At 50.0% G+C, this 22,713-nt stretch overlaps 1 protein-coding gene across 3 annotated transcripts in view; it reads right to left on the minus strand.

Annotated features, from left to right (window-relative positions):
• The window catches only part of LOC144126065 (band 4.1-like protein 4), a 96,065-nt gene extending 73,849 nt beyond the window's left edge, over window positions 1-22,216 (minus strand). For 2 of the 3 annotated variants that reach the window (XM_077659971.1, XM_077659972.1), the window contains exon 1: window positions 21,562-21,799. In XM_077659971.1, the coding sequence (XP_077516097.1) occupies window positions 21,562-21,648 (87 nt within the window). In that variant the 5' untranslated portion in view covers window positions 21,649-21,799. Of the gene's footprint in view, window positions 1-21,561 lie in introns of all 3 variants that reach the window. The other variant, XM_077659973.1, reaches the window with a different exon arrangement.
• Between the last annotated feature and the right edge of the window lie 497 nt (window positions 22,217-22,713).

Consider the following 22,713-nt stretch of genomic DNA (forward strand, 5'->3'; position numbering starts at 1 on the left):
CTCTTTGCACAGATCAGCTCGGCCGAGGAAAGGTTTAATATATTTGCCACGCCGATCATAATAGAGGGTCTTGAAGTCTGGAAAAAGTGCGCCGGGGTTCGGGGTAACGGTAGCGGAGTGAGCTTTGGCCTTCAGAAGCGGCTGTCACGCTATATGCGCTCTCTCAAGACTCATAACCCTGACGAGTTACACGCTACTAAAACTTAGAGACCACAACACCGGTGGACCGTATACCCCGAAAGCTGTTTTTCTCCGCGCCGCCGGTTTCTTGCATTCGCCGTGACAGGCAGCTCCCAACCGCTCACAGTATACTGAGCTGCGTCTGCGAATCACCTGAAGGGGTTGGGCACTTGACGCAGGGCGGCTGAAAACAACGGACGCCCTTGTCCCCCTATCCATCTTTTGACGACGTGTATTCCCCAGCTCACCGCATACACGCAGGCGGCACGAGTTCTCACATCTTTTTTCTTTTCTACTCCCGAGGCGAAATTCGCCACACGGCTCGCATAAAACGCGCTCCTAATCCGCCCCGGAGAACCTTATTATCCCTCGGCGGTGGGTCCGTCCTTCAATCAAGGCCGGCCCGAACCCGCACGCGAGTAGTGGCGTCGTGGTTCGGGGCGAGGAGCGGCAAAAGTGAGCGTGCTCGCTGGGTGTGGGGCGCGAAGCCACGCACATCCATCATGCATAATAGAATCCGTTTCGGCCACGTATGACTGTATCCACTCCGCCAATGCCCACGCGCGGACCAGCAGGCCGCGCATTCCGCATATAAACGCCGCCGGCCGCGCAAAGCTCCGCATTCAAGCACACGGCGGCAGCAGCAGCAGCAGAGAAACCGTTCGTGCGTCATGTGCGCTAAATGAAGCGGGCGTAAGAAAGCAGTCGCACGCGTGATGGATGGAGGCGCCTCGACAACGCTCGCGGTCTCGAAGCCTTCGCGGGACGCCTGAGGCGAGGGGCTCGCGTCGCCTCAATGCAACCGCTTTGTTTCGCCTCCGTTCGGAGTAACAATGCCCATGCATGTTGTATTCGGAGCGAGCTTATGTAGTAGAGAATAATGCCTGCAGGACCGGGTCATGAGCGGCCACTCACAGCGTCGTTGTGGCTCTATCGGCTGTCACCTCCGATGGGCGCCCGCTCGTCACGCCCGAAGGTTGTGCGTGGTGTCGATTACGCTACACTTCGGTCAGAAATAGAGCGGCCACGCAGAGGTGCGAAGTGCATTGAATGAGGCGAAGTCAGGTGCCAAACGCGAAACGCAAAAGGACCAGGCGCCAAGCAAGTGATGCTGATGATAGAACAGGTGATATACAGACACTGCGAGATAATAGAGACCTTTAGCATAGCGGAGCGGTACTAACGGAGGAGTATACCGGATTACCGGCCGCCGGCTGCGCACGCTGCTTATTGGCTACTCATGCTACTCATCGGAGCAATGGACTATTGCCTTCAAAATGTCCATAACAGTACCTTACAATTTTCTCACAATTAAAATTGATGAAAAGTTTGTGAGCGGACAAGGGCAAGAGAGAGGAGTAGGAAAGAGCTTTATTCGCCATTTCTGGATTATATAACAGGTACTGATAGTACATTAGGCGATGGTCCGTTGTAAACACCGTGATGCCCGAGACCACGGTGCTATAGAAGTACACTTTTAGCCTCGTGCTCTGGACAGCGGTGCCCTCATGTGAGCGCGTCATTCTCTTAGGCATACATTTCCTTTCACCAAGTCCTGTACATCGGCCGCATTTACCCCCGAGTGCACTACACCGGCGGTTCTTCAAACTCCGAAGCAGCTGCTTCCGCACCTATGTATTGTTTTGTTTTACGCTTGAAATTGAGTCAAGGGCGTTCGTACGGAACCGCCAACAATACGCCGCAGCATCAGCAACGTGTACCACTACCAAACCAGAGCCGAATGAAAGAAAAGACAAGCCTCAAAGACTAAAGCCCACCCCACCTAACCATTAGGAACGCGCCGTGTTATCTTTGAGCTGTATCTGTCGTCGCCCATGACACAGAAGCGAGCGTGAGGCCAAATAACACACGCGCGTGCGCTATATTTTCACCGGTACACAGCCACACGCAGCGACCCCTCTCCTTTCCTCGTTTTTTTTTTCTTTTAGCTTCAGAGTATGTCATAAAAATCATTCATCCAACTTAATTGGTGCACGCGGTGGTTGCTCTCTCTCTCTACCGCGTAGAACCTGCGAGGCCTTCGCCCGCGCACGCCACGCAGAGCCCGAAGCTCGCCGCGGGACCACGTGTGCAAAAACCGCGTGATCGGGACGAGGCTGCCGCGATTCCCAGAGGGGGGAGGGAGGGAGGGGGAGGCCCGCGGGCAAGTCGGACAAGGAAAGCGCAGTCACGACTTCCGGCGCCTTGTTAACGGCAATCTGGAACGGCGGCACCGCCGTGCGCATACGCCGATCGAATAACGCCCGTGCTGCGCGCCGGCGATAAGGCGCTGCGCGCACGCCACTGTATGCCGCCGAAAGCGCTGCTGCATAATACACACACGCGCTGCCCAGTGCGTGCGACGTAGGCGTCGCTGTTGAAACGAATTCTCCATGGCGCTGAAAATCTATAGCCCGTGCGCGCCGCTTCAGAACGAAGGTGAGAGAATGGCGGGGAAAGAAAACCCCATGGACCGTCGCGTCCGAACGCGCCAACGTAATTGAGACAGGGGGCAGAGCGCGCGCCACGTTTTATACAATGGGCCACGAAGCCGCGGCATCACGAAGACTTCGGGTGAAGTGTTCCCGCTGTTCAGTCGCAACGCCTGTGTGCAGCTACGCGGCTACCCTGCACTGGCCGCTGAGCAGCCTCTCTTCCTGCAGGCCAGCGTTATCCAGGCACCGAGTGGTGTTGCGACAGACACGAGATACACCATCTTCAGTCAGGTTACGTACGACACGGCACAAAGGCACCACCAATTGATTTACAATTAGCTCCGTACTGCGCCAGCCCCGGTCGCCGCATCCAATTAACGGTATTATAGCTGACGCCTAACCCCGTGATTACCTGGAGGCGATCAAGCAGGGCGATTATCGAAGTCTGCTTTAAGAGCTATACTGCCAGATTATACCCTCGTCCATCTTCCTCAAGCAAGGGCTGTGGTTGAGGCTAGCTGCCTGGCTTCGTCCTTTATATGTAACAACTCTTACCACAATTTCTAGGCCCTATACACCACTTCAGGCCCTAAAGTCCACCTCACTTATACACCTTTACGACAAACTATAATCATGCACATACTCACTACTCTTAGACCGTATGTGTTGATTTTAACGTGTGCACATATTTTAGCCTGAGCCGACCGAAAACCTTGTGTTTGGCGCTCTTTGGCCTTAGGTGCCCTTGCGCTAAAGAAAACAAAAATGATCACCATAGTTGCCAGATTAAGAGGAGTGCAGTCGTCCAGACAGGACAATACGTATGCATAAATGATTAAAAGGATAAAGCCGCCGCTAAGGCCAGCGCACATGTTTGGAAGCCGATATGCCGGCCAAACCCAGTGGTCATAAAGTCTTAATAATAATAATAATAATAATAATAATAATAATAATAATAATAATAATAATAATAATAATAATAATAATAATAATAATAATAATTGGTTTTGGGGGAAATGAAATGGCGCAGTATTTGTCTCGTATATCGTTGGACACCTGAACCGCGCCGTAAGGGAAGGGATAAAGGAGGGAGTGAAAAAAGAAAGGAAGAAGAGGTGCCGTAGTGGAGGGCTCCGGAATAATATCGACCACCTGGGGATCTTTAACGTGCACTGACATCGCAAAGCACACGGGCGCCTTAGCGTTTTTCCTCCATAAAAACGCAGCCGCCGCGGTCGTTTCTGTCGTCGGACCAGGCATACATGCTGCATGGTTAACCTGACTGTCTGTCGCGGTTACAGCTGAGTGCGACGCAATCGGTTGCAGACCCCGTGTTTATAAATAACGTCAGGCGGCCGACGTCGAAATAAGAACGCGCTGCAGCTGCAACCATTCGGCCTGCCTGAAGAGCTGAGCGCAAGCCAACTAGGCGAACACGACGAAAGACGGCACTGCCTGTGTTTCTCCACGCAGACCACTGCGGGGCCAGAGCGTCGTGCTTCGGCAACGTCGAGCGCCCTCTTGTCCGAAGAAAAAGAAGGGAAGCAGAAAGTGCGCCTTTGTGCACCTCTCACACGGAGTCTCCCTTATCTCTCCCTGAATGGCACCCAACAGCTCCAGAGCTCTAAAAAAGGAAGGAGGGAGGACAATAAGTCAAGAAACCATAAAAGAAGCCATAAGTCTGCCTCGCCAAAACCAAGCAGCGCTGTCGAAGCCCGAACTGACATCAGCTTATCAGCAGCGGCCGGATTCACGGCGCTGTGTGTAAGTAAACACGGCTCCTGGTTGGTCAACGCCTCAGCAGCGACAGTGCGTACTATGGTGGTTTACGGTTGCGCCATCCACTCATGAAATCGTTCTTAGGTGCGACGCGAAAACTTTGCGCGCTAGGCGCCTCATTGGCTGACACAGCAGCTTCACCTTCCGCAATGCTGCACAGTTTTAGCCAGGCAGGTACGAAGGCAAGACGACTTTCGGCTAAAGCCTATTTCAGAGTACCCCGGCTTCCCCGTGTGTGCTGCTTCCCGCCGTATTCTCCAAGGGCGACCCCAAACGGCGACCCCCTCCACCAAGAGCAGCAGCGCAGCGGAAGTAAAAGGCGCCGGGAGAGCAAACTAGTGGAGTGGCTTTCACTCGGGTATCGGCTCACGCGCTGCACAAAACGGCGGACACAGCGAATGGACCGACGCAGGGCCCTGCGGGGAGGGCGGCATACTGGCCAGGTGTAATTACGCGCGCTTCTCGGAACCTTTGCCGGTATACTTTAGGCGCCTTCAAAAGCTCTCTCAAGCTGCTTCCCTTCTCTTCGCCCATTTGCTTTTCTTTTGCTCTGTGTCTAGGAGTTTCGTCCAAATTCCAGCGATGCGCAACCAAGCTGGGCACCGTGCGAGACCGTTCGTTGCGGCGTCGGACCGCCACAGTTTCTGCACAGACTTTCTCCTGTTCACCTACACGTGTCCCCCTCCCTCGGCTTCTCTCTCCGACCTCCCTCTCGGCAACAGCGGCATGGGAGCGGCCCCGGCGGCATTCCGGATTTCCGGACAAGGGAAAGAGCAAATTGGGCTCAAATATTTTCGAGGTCACCAGGCAGGTGGGGAGGTTGTAACCTGCTACGCTTTACTACCTTACAGATACGCTAAAGCAGCCGCATCACCGCACTGTTTTACACATTTATCTGGACACAGGTGTACTTTTGGGCACGACTTTTGAGTTATTATAGCGCTGTCGCATTCGTGAAGGACATCGTACAATAGTGACAATCGCCAGCGACGACCACGGCCTTCCCTTAGGGCGCATACTTCCGGGGCGATGTCAAGGAAGTCGGGGGGGGGGCAGAAAACAACATCAGGCCAGCGCCTTTTGAGATACTTATTAACACGTTGTACATAAGAGAACATGACCATGCAACCTCGCCGTAACGCCACAAGGTGTTCCAAAGTTTGGCAGAACGCTGGTGCGCATGGCCAGCTGTTTAGAGAAGAGTCCGTGTCAGCTTCAATGGGGGAAACCCCACGTGGTCATCTTTCTGCGAGAAATATCCGGCCTACACTGGCAAAACTGCGATGCATACACCAGCTACTCTGCTTTAGTGCAATGTCACGTAAACGTTGACTTGAACGAATGTCACGATGCTCTGACTTACCAACTGCAATTCCCAAAGGCTGTGTCAGCCTACGGCACAGCATTCGACCCCGTAGCTCAGTGGCTATATAACGTCACTTAGCTGAACAAACGATTGAGGTGGAAGGTATAGCGTAGGCACGGACAGCACAAAAGGTATTGGTACATAAAAGAGCGCTCCTTCTAAAAGAACCGAATCTCCCCCGAACCCTCGGAGTTCAGCCCCGAGCGAGACCCGAGAGTCGGCGAAGATTACAGGGTGACCTTGTGGGCGTGGGAGGGGCAGTGCGCCGCTTTTTCTTCCCCGCAGGCGGAGGCGGTGACCCTGCCGACGGGGTCACGACGGGAGGTCACGCAAGTATCGCGCGTGCCACCGCCGCGACCCTTGACCCCGCCCTGGCGTGCGCCCGATGGAGGCGCATACCGGACGAGCACTCCCCCTGCGCACGGCGAAGATCTGGGTGATACACATGCGGCACCAATGCCTGAGGACCCCCCCCCCCCCCCCCCTTTCCCCGTGTTTGGTCGGAGGTGCGCGCACGAACCGTGGCGATCAGTCTTCTCCGCGCTGCCTTGTGTCTACACGCAAGCCATGCTTCGTGCGATACGGCAGGCGGATGTGATGTCCGTCGCCAAAGAACAATGCCCCTTCTTCGCGTTTTTTTTTAAAGTTTTGTACGCGACATTGTAGAATGGGCAAACCTTCGACGACCCCTCGTCTTGCAATGGCGGGTCCCTTAGTCAAGCAGCCTTTTTCGAAAGCAGCAAGCGCTCCCTTTAACACGTCAACGTATAAACACAGCTCCTGATGCCTCCCGCGCAAGTCTTCAATTTCCGCGGACAGGCGCTCCCTGTCTGAACCAAGGCCACAGATCCTTCTGCCGAGAGCTGTCTTGAAGAGCTTGAGAAATCGGCCTTCAGTGTTTAGAGTGCCCGCTGACCGCAAGACCTTGTGTTTTTCTCCATGCTTTCTTTCTTTCTTTCTTTCTTTCTTTCTTTCTTTCTTTCTTACTTTCTTTCCACGAAGTGAACTTGGACAGGAACCAAGCTTGACACCTATGCAAACGGACATACAGGCGGCTGCCAACACCGTTCCGTCCAAACCACTTGCTTCTAGAAGGGTCTGCAGCTTGAGATGTCGCCCGTACACAAAAGCTGGTGCATGGAGCCACTCGAAGGCAAGGTCTCCAGTCGTCGGCAGAAAGTCTCCTCATCGTCGACAGAATCACAGGGCGCGCCTTTCGTTCTTTCGCCAACCGAACGGGGCGAGCTCCGAAAGGTGCGGCGCGCCCTGCCGGCCAGCCAGCTGCTGCAGTTGCGCAACCACCGCAGATGACCGCTCGCCTTGGTCTGCGGGTGCCAGCACGGCTGTCCACGCAAGGACAGCGCGCGGAGGCGGCGACCGGAACACGTCCGACAGCCGTCATTCGGTGAGCGGCTGGCGCGTGCGTGCATACGGAAGCCTCCGCAGTGCTGCCGCCGCCAGCGCTGACCGCCTTGCGGGGGTAGCGATTCAGTGGGCGTCGAACGGTTTCCGCCTCGCGCGGCGGTGCCCCTGCAGTGGCGCCCGTCTCCTTCTCTTTGCGTTCAGCCGACATCGACGAAGCCAGGCCGATCGACGGCAGCCCGCATGTCTGTGTGCACTGAACAGCGCGTAGCAGCAAGCAAGCGGCGTGAAATAAGAAGCAATAAATGATTCTGCCTTCACGTGATTTGCCAACGAGTTGGGGAGTCGTTTTCTCGTCATAGCTGGCGCCTAGAATTCGGGGCAGTTATGCCGTGGCATGCGGGGTATAAAAAAAATATAAAATTATCGAGGCTTCAAACGACACTGCATGTGCCTAAGCTACTGCTGATGCAGTGCGTATCAGGGTCTGTGCCGCCGCTTAATGCGCGTCAAAGTATAAACAAGACAGAGCTGAAGCAGTTTGTGGACGTTCATCGAGAAAGGGACGTGCAGAAGATGAAAATAAAAGAGAGCCCTGATAGCGTCCTTTCGGTCTAGTTTTCTGGCGCTGTGGTTTGAAGTAAGAACACCAATCAAGCATTTGGGCCTGTTCGGTGTCAGCAGTTTTCGACACAGAGAGAACTGCTATCGTGAGCAGGTTAGGCAGTTATACGGAAAGTAATGTAGCGGTAATTATCTCATTCTCAACGAACGCTTTGAATGCAGGGATGAAGTGGCTGAAAAGGAGGAATGAGGGTTAGAAGCACAGGCACACAAATACCACGCACAGTCCACGGCGTGCGCGAGTATACAGTTACTAACCTCCTCGTGTGCAGGTTGTCGCAGCGAGCCTATGGTACAGTACGTCCTGTTCAACGAGTAAACGTAGCCTCATTCCCTTGTTCGGGACACTGTCACGCAGACGGAACAGTAAGAGGAGCTGAATCCGTTAAAACAGCTATAGGTGTCATTATGACAGCCACGTTTGACACCAAAGGGCAACGAGGACCTGCACATTTTTATAATCCGCTTGGCTCCATAGACTCCTGCCTGCATTGTGAAAAATATATGATCCGCGCTCAAGCATGGCGCACGTGACACCTCTCGTCACACGGCCACCTTGTAAACGCGGAGAGATGCGGAAAAGCTCCGCAAGGCTCACTGCGGACTATAGGAAGCTTCGTTATCCCGGAAACTTTCCTCAGCTGAGCTCCCCAGGAACAAGACTGCAAGGATAATGACCATCCTTTCGTCGTCTTATACAAATGGCGAAACGAAGCCAGTCGATAAACCAGTGGCAGATCTCATCCGCTACTTCTTTTTCGTATACGTGGTTTTTCGTTCGATACAGTGAAAACGGAAACTCGCCTGGCTGACAATGTTAATGCCATTTGGCCTCTCCCTTCACGTGAACTGTCCTTGACACATCGCCCCGCCTTTCGACAACATATATTCGCTTCCCAGCCGCTTCTCAAGCGAGGCGGTTGCTTGAGGCTGCATGGCAGCTTGGATGCTGGGCTAAACATGCACTGAACCGGAGTTTGTGCTGCTTTTTAATTATTTCCGGTAATGCTCGCAAGGAGCAGCATACGACAGTTAAAATGAATCTCTAAATATGTCTGACGATCACTGCCATACGCAAGCTTCTCAAAAAAAAAGAAAGAAAAGTTTTTTTTAGACGCTTCATAAGAAGTAGCGTAGAAAACGCGAAACTTCGGTTGCTATGCATTGCCTTCGCTCCGATGATTTCCGAAAGGGCTACAAAAAGCTCCCAGTCTCGTCCATTAGATCCCTCGTTATACTCAGTGCAGCCATGGAAGGACATTCTGGAGCCCTTTTCCCTAATGGCAAGTATTCGCACGAAAGTGAGGCTTCACAGCGCAGCCACTACCCGGGCAGGGCGTGATCCTTTCGGACAGTGCGCGTAGCCCCGATCGGATGGGACGCTGTCTTCGTCATAGCGGCAGTGCGTTAAAGGATTCGCGACGCTTATTGGTAGAGCTAGAACCGCCACGGGAAATGACGTCAGCACTCGCTTAATGGACACCATATTTGACTAGACAGCCAAGAAAAACACTGTCTTTACGTGTCGAAGTTTCAGTGGCAGCGGAAGCAACAAAATGGCTCGTACTTGCCACAGTCACAACCGTGACGAATACATCTACAAACGGCCACTAACGAAGGTACGCCCCCGTACCAGCACGTGTACATATACCACACACCAGTGCAGCACCACAGTGCAGATGCAGTATACGGTCTATCACCGGGCGGAGTTACTAAGCGGAGCACTCGATGAAAACGAGCCGCAAAAAAAAAGAAGAAAGCAAGCGAACTACATGGAAGAGAAGAGGCGGGACGTATTACCGCTTTCGTGGAGGCATAGCGGGCGGTGAACAGCTATTTTAGCACCCCTCCGTGGCCTTGGCAGCGTGATATAGCCGGGCGGCAATATGTGCAGCGACGGCGGTGCGTTCTCCACGGTCGTAACTTGAGCCCGCGGGCTGTGGTCAAGCGGCGGAGACCTTCCGCTGCGGTCATTTGCTTCCCACGGCACCAGCGTAGGCGCAAAATGCCTACCCCCGCCCATTTGGCGGCTGCCGTGTCAGCATCGTCCGCGCGTCAAGGGTTGTCCTTGATTGCTTCTCGGATCCGTACTGCAGCGCATACCTCGACGTGGCGGCCAGGACGACCGGCGGCGCCGTAATGAGCCACGAGCGAGGGATGCGGGCGGAGGCTTCGCCATAAGGCCCAGCACCGCCATCTCCGTGACCATCACACGCATTGATGCGACCAGATGCCGATGCCCGCGAGTCCACGTATATACTGCTCATGACCTCAACGCATTCGTGTTTCACACCGACCTCGACGCTCTGGGCTAATTCAATCTTCCACTGGAGCGGGCCTATTTACATGCAGCAAACTGCTGCACTGTAACGGTTCTTGAAAACCTAAACTAAGCAAATGTAAGCGTTTGTCAGACGTTGCTAGGCCAACACGGTTTTGCGATCGATGGGCCGAATGGCAGAGATTCAGAAGCGCTATGTGTAAGGCTTCTGGAGGCATTTGACAGCAACGGGCGGGACAGTTCTCATGCGAAGGAGTCGGAGCGCAAGGTGGTGCGTATGTAGAGCATGCTGCTACTATTTCAGCACGCTGCAGGAGAGTATTATACACATACGCACATGCACGTGCGAGCTCACCTATGCATAGCTGTTTCACAATGCTCCGCACGAAAGGCTGAACAATTCGCACCAAGAGCGCCTTCGTCACGAGTAAGAACAATCGCACGCATTGCATGTCACATGGCGTCGCCACCACCGCACTCACGACGGGAATGGAAGGCCGTACCCTTGTGCTGTAGTCCAGAACGCCCGGTACCGCGACTAATAACAACGTCACGCAGGGTTAATCTGTGCACGCGACCGCGCATCATCCTTGAAGTGAGTCCAAATGTTTCGAAGGCAAGCTCATTTGGCACGCACGCGAGGAGAGGACTCGCAGAACGAGATGCTACGGCCCAAGTATAGAAACTGTCGCCACGTGACGGGCTCCACAAATGACCCCGGATGTACCCGTTGGAAACAACGATTCAACCACAACATCGGTGCGGCATGCAACCACTCTTTCCGTCCATCAGAACCGCGAAACAAGTAAGAATGGCGAAACACCAGTGGCCGTCTCCTTTGGTAAAATCATCGGCTAACTGTCGTATTTGAGCATTCCCAACAGACGGACACGTAAGCGCACATCAGACACAGGCCGATGTAGACAGGCAACGAGAAGGGCAACTTTTGCGAGCGAAAACTTTTCGTTCCGCGCGTGTCAGTGACCAGCGACTGCGGGGCCAACCAGTCGAGTTGTGATAACGCAAAGGCAGCAGAAGTGCAAGAGACGTTTTGCGATGCTTGAAGGGCAAAGCGGTCGCGAGACCAATGGCTCGAAAACGAAAAAGGAGAAAATAAAGAGAGAAAAACGAAAGAATCGGGCAGCAAACGACGGAGCGCTACCGCAGGGGGAGTGACCGATGCCCCTCTCACAGCGAAGAAAATCACCGTTCTCCACGACGTCACTGCCGTTCTGCCTAGTCCGCCGCGAGGCGGGCAGCGGAGACAAGCGAGTCTGGATAGCCGCAACCATCAGCGGAGAAGGGGAAAAAAAAAAGCGGAGCGGAAATATAGGCGCAAAGAAAAAAAAAACCATCAGGCTGTCGCAGACGCGAACACATTGAGCCCTGGAGCGGCGCACAGGAACCACAATCGGAGCAAGGAAGAACGAAACGCACAGACGAACCCCGGTAAACAAAGGAGCATATGGAAGCAGGGTCGAAGGAAGCCCCGCATTTTCGAATAGCCTCGGCCGCAGCATGCCGGGCCGACGGGAAGCGGGCACTTTTCGGTATTGTTCGACTGCTCTCGGCGACCCCTCGGCTCATCCACAGTGGACCACTCGCCAAAAGGACGACCTTCACGGCGTCGCCGCTTGTCGCTCTTCCAGAAGCACACAGGGCTCGGTTTGTATTAGTACGTACAACACGTTTCGCAGTGGCTGCATGCCGACAGAGATATCTGGAGCGCAGCCAATGGTGGATACTCAGCAGACGTAACCGCGCGAGCGCTGCTCTCGCACAGACGAAGACCGCGTTTCCGCGCCGCCTCGGGGCGTGAAGAAAGCGTCCCCGCGAATAAAGCGGACGCTGCGCAGACGTGACATCATAATGCTCGGCCGCGCGGCGCGTTGCATCGACCGATGCGCGGCCCCATTCCGTGCACTGCGCGTGCACAGATCAATGGCGCCGCGCGCGCGCTTTGTTTGCCTCTGCGCAGGAAGCCTGGCGGCGAAGAAGAAGCCGGCCGACACACGCAATGCATGTGCGTGTGTAGCCGGTAACAGGGCTCCCCGCATTACGGCCACTTACAACGCGTAGAAACGCGCCGGGCGTGTAATCAACTTCATGGGACGGACAGAGGGGTAGACGCGCGGTCACCCAGCTAAACACGCGTCGTCCCCATCCGACTTTTCTCCCGTTCCCTCTATGCTTTGTTTTTTTCTTCGCGGCTCTGCGGAGGCCTTATTCTGCCAGTTAATGTCGCCTGTGTGTGCCCTGCCTGTCCGTTTTGTTTTTGTTTCTTTTCCCCCGTCTTCTCAATGGGCGGAAGAAACTTCCTGCTTTTGTGAGCCACGCGTATAGGGCGCTGTAACTCTGACAATGTAATTAGAACTGTGGAAGAAGGCGTATGAGATTCGCCTGCGTACAAGGAAAATACACAGAAAGGGGACACTTTTCTTTTTTTTTGCAACACAAAGTTCGGCTGCGCGCTGGCACGTACGGGTTACCACTCGTTGCCTTGATAAACGAGCATGTTGGAGGAAATTACTCGTTCGCAGCCACCACCGCGACAGCGTAATCGAACGGCCGCATGCATGAGTCAACGGGGAAGTCATAATGGAGGACCTACTTTGCGTTAAAAGTTTCCCTACAGCGGATAGCTCGTCGCTCATGTCTACGCCGTGCGGTGCACATGCACTGCACAGCGCGGTTGTTTTTTCTAATTCTTCTTTTTTTGCATTTGCATTTCCTCGTTAGCGTCAAGTACCCGACTGAGGAACCTTACTCCATCAGCAACCAATCATTCATCTGACACTTCGATTCAAGGCGTTGATTTCGATTTGATTAATTTCAGCAATGTCACAGAGGACCGTGAGACCTATTAGTGGAAGAATTGGTGAGCCAGGGAAAACAAGACATGCCATTATCTTTTTCCGGGACTTTAATGAAAAGCAGAAAGTTCTGAAGAATGCTTTCAAACTTAAAGGTGAATACATGTCCCTGCAAAGTGATTACTCCCATAACACACTCAGAAAACGCAAGCTCTTGTGGGAAAGTGCCAAACAAGAGAAAAAGGAAGGCAAAAAAAGCAATTCTACTGAACGATAAGCTGCTGATGGATGGAATACTGTATGCATGGGATGATGCCAAGAATGCACGAGTGAAGCTGCCAGGTCAGGCTTCCAAGCAGCAGGCTGGCAGGTTAGACCATCAGAGCGGCTCACAAACTCCTTTACCTGCGGCTCCCAGTGACCAAAAACTCAGACTAATAAACATCAATGCACGTAGTGTCCTAAACAAAACAGAAAAACTTGAGGCTATATTACTTGAATATGATCCACGTATTGCTGTAATTACGGAAACCTGGCTACGAGACGACATTGATGACAGAGACGTTTTTCCTCCCGGCTATTAAGTATTACGTTGTGACAGGCCTTCTCGGTGGTAGGTGTGTGGCGGTTCTCGTAAAGCATGGCTATTGCGCTATCAACCTAAAGGAAATTGCTGGCCACGAAAGTATTTCTTTAAAAGCAATTTGCTGCGGCCAGTCCTACCTAGTTTTTGCAGCTTATCGACCTCCAGATTCACCAGCACTATTCCTAAATGACCTTGCTGATCATATGTCCAAATTCAAGGGTGACAGAATCATACTGGCAGGAGACTTTAACCTGCCAGGAATCGACTGGGATTACCCACCTCTTTTTTCAGGCTTTGGTGCCGATGCTGATAAGTTATGTGATATAATTCTTTGTCATGACCTGCAACAAGTTGTTAGCGAACCAACACGTGTGCAAGGTGATTCTGCCTCTGTGCTTGTCTTAAGTCGTTCCATTCAAAATTTTTCAGTGTCCGTAGAATGTGGCTTATCTGATCACAGTATGGTCTACGTTTCATTTCCTGTGCATGGTGTGAACAAAAAACCTATGGCTAAAATAGTTCCTTTCAAGGACTTTTCACACGCAAACGACGAAAGTGTGCTGGATTACTTTGAGTATTGCCTAGACTTTTTTCATGGTTCTGACGATGATGAATTATGGGAAAGGTTTGAAAAATTTGCTTCCCCTGCATAGACAATTTTGTCACTACGAAAATGAAGAAAACACGCCAGATAAATCCTTGGATCAGTCGAAACATAGCGCATCTTACGAGGAAAATTAAACGGTTGAAACGAATAGGATCCACTCGATCCATAATTCAAACTCTCAACTCGAACCTTACTGAAGAAATTCAGAAAGCAAAACGGTACTACTTTGAGCACACACTACCGGACTTTATTCATGACTCCCCCCAAAAGTTTTGGAACTACTTAGCAGAAAAAAAAAGCCCATTAACCGAATTATGCATGAGGGTGCAATCCTTGTTGACAAAACTACCATTGCTGAGCACTTTAATAGGCACTTCCATAGCGTATTCGCAAATACAAATCCATGTAGGCTTCGTAGTGATGCATTTTGTTTTCCTGATCCAGGCATTGTATCACTGCCAGGATTAACTTCACTGTTGTTAAATCTTAAAACTAAGTCCACTTCTGGTCCGGATAAAATCCCCAACATATTTTTGCGTCGTTATGCAGAAGTTATTTCTAAATTTCTTTCAATAATATTTCGCACGTCGTTTGCAACAGGAAGACTTCCTTCCGACTGGAGGACAGCTTGTGTTGTGCCTGTGTCTAAAAAGGGTGACATGGCACTTGTTGCTAATTATCGTCCCATTTCACTCACTTCCACTGGTTGTAAATCGGCAGAACATATTTTAGGTAACTGCATAACCAAATTTCTAGATGACAATGGTGTACTTTCTTCTGTTCAACATGGTTTTAGGAAAGGCTTATCCACTGTGACCCAATCAACATCTGTTATTCACAGCTTTGCAACAGTTCTTAACTACTCGTGGCAGGTCGATGCCATTTTTTTAGATTTTCAAAAAGCTTTTGATGGTGTGTCACATGCTAAACTAATATATAAACTTGAACTAATTGGTCTTCCTAAATTTGTAATCACGTGGGTTTCGTCATATGTCACCAACCGTGTACAGTTTGTTAGCATTGACAGTTATCATTCAAATTCTTTACCAGTTACATCAGGTGTTCCACAAGGTAGTGTGCTAGGCCCGTTGTTATTTCTGATATATATAAATTGCTATATAATATATATAAATATATAAATTGATATAAATCATTGCTCTTATATCTGAACCGGTCCAAATTAGGCTCTTTGCTGACGATTGCATTTTGTTCAACGAAATTAACAGGCCTAAAGACCAAATCCTCCTTAACTGTAGCCTCCAGAAAATTGACACATGGTGCAGTAATTGGGATATGCAGCTTAATTCCGCGGTAACAGTTTTTATGAAAATCACCAACAAAAAAATTGTACACTCATTTCCTTACATCCTCCCATCGCATCCTCTTGTAGAAGTTAAGGAATATAAATACTTCGGTGTTACCATAACTAGTAATCTAAGTTGGAACAGTCATATTGCCAATACATGCTCATCCTCCTATAGAAAACTTGGACTTCTTCGCCACAAACTTAAAAACGTTCCTTCCCGGATAAAGCAGTTAGCTTACTACAGCCTCATAAGACCCAAACTAGAGTATTCTTGCACAGTCTGGGACCCTTATACCAAAAATAATATTGAGGCATTGGAGGCTTACAGCGGAAAGCCGTGCGCTTCATCTTTTCTAAATGACTCTCCTTCCATTTTAATGAAAGAAAATGCCATCCCACTACTGCAAATACGTAGAAAAATCCAGAGACTAAAATTTCTATTTCTGCTGAAAAACAGCAAACTCGCCATGAGTTCCGACCTTAACCTTGCACCCCTTGCAACTCGTCCCACAAGACATCATTATGCACATTCTTTAAAGCCGTATCAAACTAAAATTAATGCCTTTAAATATTCTTTTTATCCACGCACTATAGAGGAATTCAACAAGCTGCCTTCTGATGCCATCATGTCCGTTGATTCCATTCACAAATTGTCGTCTACCTCATAGTCGTGTTTCGTATTTATGTATGTTTTCTTGTAAGAGTTGAACACGTCTCAGTGTATTTTGCTTACTTATGTTTTGCGAGATGAATTGATATTCACAATGCTGTATTTTTTTCGCCCCTCCTGCTAGGGCCTACTTAGGGCCTGCAGTATTTGTTAAATAAATAAATAAAAATAAAAAAAGCGGGGTGATAAGCTGCGCCCTATCGACCGACAGGAGAGGAGTCAAGACATTGGACCGTCGACCGCGTAACTAGGAATAAATTATATTTACGAGAAAACATTTCTTTCTATACAGCTGCCACATGAAATGTCGCCTCGCATCACTTCGGTGGCGCAAAACCCGACACAAAGAAAGAGGCACATTCGACAGTTTCTTTCGAAACAAAGCAAATGGAAAGTCAAAAACTAAAAAAAAAGTTGCAGAAGAAAAGCACAAAGCACGCTAACCTAATTCTGTGACAGAAGACAAAGGAAGCGGGAAAATCTCGCCTTCCGTTAATTAACGAACGTAAACGTATCAATTGTCTTGTCTGATGGAGCATATAAGCGACGCAAACCAGTCGAGGACAATGGTTGCAAATGCAGACTACTAGTGACCGCCATCACTTCCTTAGCCGTTATGTCCTCCTCCTTGCAAAACAGCGTTTTGAAGCTTGAAATGCGTCCTTGGTGCTTGGAAGGATGAAAAAGCAAAAGAGAAGGGGCTCGAGGCACAGAGCTGTAATTTCGATAAGTGTATGGGCCGTGCTGCACGGTGCACCAAGACGGCGTGTAAATAACGCATATCACGTTGCACGCCCAGTGGTCGTTAGGCCCTGTTCGATATACCGCAATTTGAGCGCTGGGCCTATTCAAGTCTCAACTATACGAGAGCAAGAAAAGGAAGACGCCATGACCGCACGGCAACTTCGCTGGATCGTTTAAGAGACAAATTTTGCTTAAATAAGAGCGGCGGAAGAATTGGGGAAAAGAAATGCCAATTTCAATAAGAACCTCACGTCCGGTCGGTACATGATTAAGAGTCTAAATTTATCGCTATGCGGATAATCCATGGATGCGTACAGATAGCTTCTCTGGGGCACAGGTGAGGACTACAAGCCATAAATTACTAACAATTTGACTACTGTTAGTTCTGACGGAAGAGAACTTGTGCGAGTGATCAACGATCAACGATCTTCCATTAAACACAAGCACCAAAATAAGACTGTTCTCGGACGACTGTGTAATATACAGCCCCCTTCGTGATCCCACCGACAGTCACCTGCCACAAAAAGATATCGACACAATAGCCACATGGTGCGACACATGGCTGATGCCTTTAAACCTTGATAAATGCCAAATGTTGTCGTTCTCTCGCAAACGCGCAGTTATTATTATTATTTAATCCCTCTCTTTATTATTATTCTTATAATTTTGAAATCAAAACTCTCATCCCTTTTCTGTTCATGAGGAAGAATTCATCGGTGTTGCGCTCCCACGTGCTTTTCCTTTTTACAAACTGCGTTCAGGTGAACAGCCACCCGATTCTTGGCCGATCCCCCAGTGTGGGTATGGACCATCTTTTGATAGGCTAACAACAACAACAACTCAGTCCCGATTGTCCCAACAACGTCATATAAGTATCTCGGATTGCATCTGACATCTTCACTATCTTGGGTAAACCATGTCCAAAGAATATGTTCAGATGCCTCCCGTGTCTTAGGTTATCTACGACGTAACCTCAAGTCAGCATCTCCCGAAGTAAAAAAAAAACCTGCTTACCTAACATTTGTTCGTCCCAAACTTGAATATGCATCATCCATCTGGCATCCCTCTCAAGCCTACCTCACCGCCGAACTTGAGGCCATCCAAAACCGCGCGACCCGTTTTATCGCCTCTGAATACACAAAAGAAATTAGCATCACTGCACTCAAACGTTCTATCTCCCTCCCCACACTTGAGCCACGCCGCATTATTTCACGCCTTTGCCTACTACACAGCTTTTCCTACCATCCGACGTCAAAGCACCCCCTGCTGAAACCACCGATCCGAACTTCCAGTCGCTTCAGCCACAGCCACCCCATAGCCAGCATCAAGAGCCGTACTTTAGCAATGGGCAGTTCGTTTTTTTCCTGACGCAATAACCCATTGGAATGCCCTGTCAAGCGACATAGTTTCATGCAACGGTTGCAAAACATTTCGCGCGAAACTCACTAGTCATTTTCACAACACGTGAACCTGTAGTTGCCTTTTTTCTTAGTGTTTACAGTTCCAGTTTTAAGTTCATTGTGCCTATGTTTTCATCATGAGTGCATATACAGAAAACCATTTGTAAGCCCCTCCTTATGTAATGCCTTCGGGCATTTAATGAAATAAATGAAATGAAATGAAAAAATGCGCTGTTTTGCACGGGTCGTATACGCCTGAAGGTCAGTGCTCCGACAGTAGGACAACGACTTTTAAGAGTACTATGTAAGTATGTCACTATAAACTCACTACTTCCTTGTTAATGAGCTCTCAATGTGAATCGATAGTACAATGTGTGGTGTGCGGACACCCAGGTAAATCCTCTTCTCTTCAGGTAGAACTGGCTTCTGACGACCCAAATCCGAGTGCTGACGACTGTCCAGAAAATACGGCACGGTAGGCTTTGAAAGCTATGACGCCACACATCTGCGCAGTCTTAGCGAATCAGTCTCGACATTGAACAGTACCTACGCACTAAAGTTTCAGGAATGTTTGCTTCTTCTTGTTACTGGCGATTTGTGAGTACTTTACGAACAAAAGCGACGCGTCTTGAGTGAAGGATGCGAAGGGTCCGGAGTCAGCTGGGGCCGCATGTATAGTTCTCGGACAAGCACGTGCACTCCAGTTACGGAGGCAGAAAGCTCGCTCCGCGGCCGTAGTGCAGATCCTAGTCCACTCAACGAGGCTACGGCTGCCTGCATTAGAGATTCGCCTTTAGCTGAGCAGGACAGGCTTGTAGCGAGTGTATGGGATACAACCAGATGCCTCGAGACGATGCGGCATATGTAAGACACAAAGCACTCCACAAATGTGCCCCACTCGAAGATACAACGGTGAAAAGTGTGGGTTCAAATTTCAAAATAGAAAGACAGGCCAAAATGAAACACACGAAGGATTTACCTGACGCCGTGTGCATGACGATTAGGAGACAAGAACATGTGTTTGAAGTGACCGTCCAAGCCCAACTGAACCCGACGGCAGCGAGTGTTTGGGGGGACACTACGTGGATCTCGCGACGGGTGTTTTGCCGCGACCTTCGCGTATAGTTGTTTCGTGGTATATCCGTGTTACACACAGGCTCAGGTCTTCGGAGAAAGTGCTGCACTCTAGAATGTGACACCGAAAAAGGTCAAACGCTTGCGCCTTCTAGTGCAAATGCCTATTTCAGATGGCTGCCTCTACACCTCTGTCTTTACTTACTGAACTTGTCAACACGCTGCTCCAATTTTTACCAAAATGGGGAGAAGAATAATGAGGCCACGTACCATGAACTAAGACGCACACCGAGCGTACAAGGTTGGCCTCGAACTGAGCTCTTCGAACTGAGCTCCAGAGCCTAACACTTGTACACCTGGCCGATTTTCCTTAGTTGTGCATTTACCTTCGCTTTACAACATTCAAGTACGAAACTATATCGCTATATTTTCCCTGCTTTATCCACGCTTATCCCGTGTTATGAAAATAAGGTTTCGCCATCTCTCTATATGCAATACCTAACCTTGTTAACTGGAGACACTGCATGCGCACATGTGAAATGGGACTCATGCTGCCTGCATGTACACCGCGCTTATTGCTTCACTATTCCGTGATTTATATTTGCCAAATTGAACAGTTCACTTTTGCGTACGTCGTCCACCTATACTTCTCGCGCTATGATTCACTATTACCACTAAACTTGCCCAGCTTTTCGTCGTTCTTAGTTATCCGGAATTGAACACCATTTTCGAGAACACTATAGCAATGTGCTCTTCGTGGCAATTCACCAGAAACAAAGCAAGACACCCAGCCGCATAGACGGCGGTGCCTAGCCAGAAAGGCGAGCTCGGCCAGAGCGAGCTGGAAGAGCTTTCTTCGCCACACAACGGAGCGCGCGAACGTGCCCATGGCGCAGTACGGCACCGATGATTTATCGCTCACCTTATCCTGCATCTATAATGAGCAATTTGCACCTTCGATCAAGGAGGCTGGTGTAGCGTTGGGGCAGGGTGCGCGCGAAGGAGGTGGCGATTACAGCGACGCTCGAGCAGCAAACAGCGTTGACAATGGGCACGCCACATGGATCACGCCTGATTAGAGCGAGGGAAACATGCAATCTGAGAAGTATGGCGTCGTCGTGACGGGTGTTGAGAGGGCAGCGGCCACGTGACATCGCATCGCTCTGCACTGTGCTGAGATGCTATTTCATAAAATGAGATGCATTACGCCGGTAAGAAACTTCCCTTTCTCGTTTCTACCACATTTTCTCCCTAAGATGGCGAAGCTGCCTATTGTCATTGCTGATCACGGCACTCCCGGGGGCACCTGTATATTTATAGAGATTATAAAACTAGGTACCACGCTGAAATGTGCCCATAAGCCCTGTGGGCAACAGATAAAAAAAAATGTGATAACAGAGGTGCTGGATCCGACTTCTCGCCTGCCAAGAAACGGACGTATTGCCGGTAGATATCAAGCCGCAGATAATATCAGTTAGTTTCTTGTTTTTGTTGTTGTTTTGAGTTATGGCAACAGATAAAAAAAATGCGACAACAGAGGTCCTGGATCTGATTTCTCGCGTGCCAAGAAACGGACGTATTGCCGGTAGATATCAAGCCGCAGATAATATCAGTTAGTTTCTTGTTTTTGTTGTTGTTTTGAGTTATGGCAACAGATAAAAAAAATGCGACAACAGAGGTCCTGGATCTGATTTCTCGCGTGCCAAGAAACGGACGTATTGCCGGTAGATATCGAGCCGCAGATAATATCAGATAGTTTCTTGTTTTTGTTGTTGTTTTGAGTTATGCCGTCGCATTCGCACCTCTGTCAGCGTGCCGTGTCAACTCTTGACGGCTGCCTGAGCTAACTCTCAAAATGGTCTTAGTAATTATCCCCACTGCCATTGAATAAGCTCGATATGTTGCGGAAGAGGCCATGAACGATTTCAGCTTTCGCATCACTGATCGCAAAACATGCCGAGAGCCACAGTTCGTAGCACACAGTATATAACTGAGGCTGATGACTATATTCATATATAGATAGAGACAACAATTAAGAAAGGAATATCACGGTGACTATTTTAACAACAAAATACACAGGCGTCTCACTGCTCATCGACATTAGTGTCACAAAATTTCAGTAAGCAGCTTATTACAACGGCGTCATACGTCCATCTCCCAGAGCGATGTCGATGGATTTATGCGAAGAAGCTTTTCACGTCCAGCATTGAAGTAACGACGAGAACACATATATACGCCTCAATCTTAGCACAAATTTGACAGCTCCACATCGCATCGATAATATTGGGGGCAATGTCTGCAAGCGTGACGCGCGTGGCACACGAAAAGACGTACCTGGATCTCTTGGATGAGCTCTGTTTCGTCCAGGAGGACCACCTTGCAGTGGAAGGTCTTGGGCTTTTCTCCGAAACAGCACCTCATGGCGAAACACGGCCGCGCTCACGGCGGGTTGGTCACTCGCCGGCTCCGGCTAAAAACAGGATCTTGGCGCGGCGGCGATCGTGTTGGCACCGAAAAGCAGATTCCCCCGGGCAGAACCCCGGCAAGAATGCGACAACGCCTCCTCGGACGGGCTGCTGGCCGAGCGGCGAAATCCAAGCTCAAGGCAGCGGCAGCAGCAGAAGCTGCGGAGCCGTCAACGCTCCTTCTGGCATGACTTCGCGGCGCTTGATCCGAGAAGCGGCAAAGAATCCAAGAGCCAGAAAAGAAGCAACGAGCGGCGGAGACAATCAGACGCTCCGCGAACCTGTTGCACACCTTTCCTGAAGTGGTGCCTTTGCCACTGAGCGGCGTGTCGGCAGCGACAACAGTATTCTCCTCCGCGTTCGCTCTCTCTCTCTTCTCCACTCGCCTCTTGTTCTTCTTTCTACTTTTTACCGACGTAACGTGCAAAGGCTGAGAAAGGCTGCCATACCTGTTTTCAGAAGCGCCGCGCACAGATTGCTGGCTCATAGACGTACTACTAAACGTCTCTTGCCCTTGAAGCGACAATGCAGCACTAGACAAATGCTAGAGATGCTTTGCCCTTCGAAGTGAGTTTGTGGCGCCTTTATGTACCAAGTCTAGAAAGCCTAAATCTTTTAAAATCATTTCTTGCTACTATTTTTTACCATCAATCTGCTCCAAAAATAACTAGTTAATACAAAAAAATTGTTTAAGTTTTACTGCTATTCATCAAGGTTATTATTCGTCAGTCTTGCTCGCACTAATGTTAGCGTTTCGCGTTAAAGCCGCCAGATGACAGCACCTGCTTTGACGGTTCAAAAGCGGCCAACTTGAATTGCATAAGTAGGGTTCACCGGTTGAAAACCTTGGAAGAAATAACTAAATGAACTCAAGTAGCACGATTTTATCATAACACGTTAGAGGTGATTCCTTGTTTCTGATATCAACCGCACTGCGCCATCCTGTGCCTGCAGAGTAACGCTGGTGGGACGTGCACCAGTGCGGCACGTGGCATTTGGTTGTTTCTTCATCTACTTTCTA

The sequence above is a fragment of the Amblyomma americanum genome, chromosome 3 (genome assembly GCF_052857255.1).
Source record: "Amblyomma americanum isolate KBUSLIRL-KWMA chromosome 3, ASM5285725v1, whole genome shotgun sequence".
NCBI classification, from domain to species: Eukaryota; Metazoa; Arthropoda; class Arachnida; order Ixodida; family Ixodidae; genus Amblyomma; species Amblyomma americanum.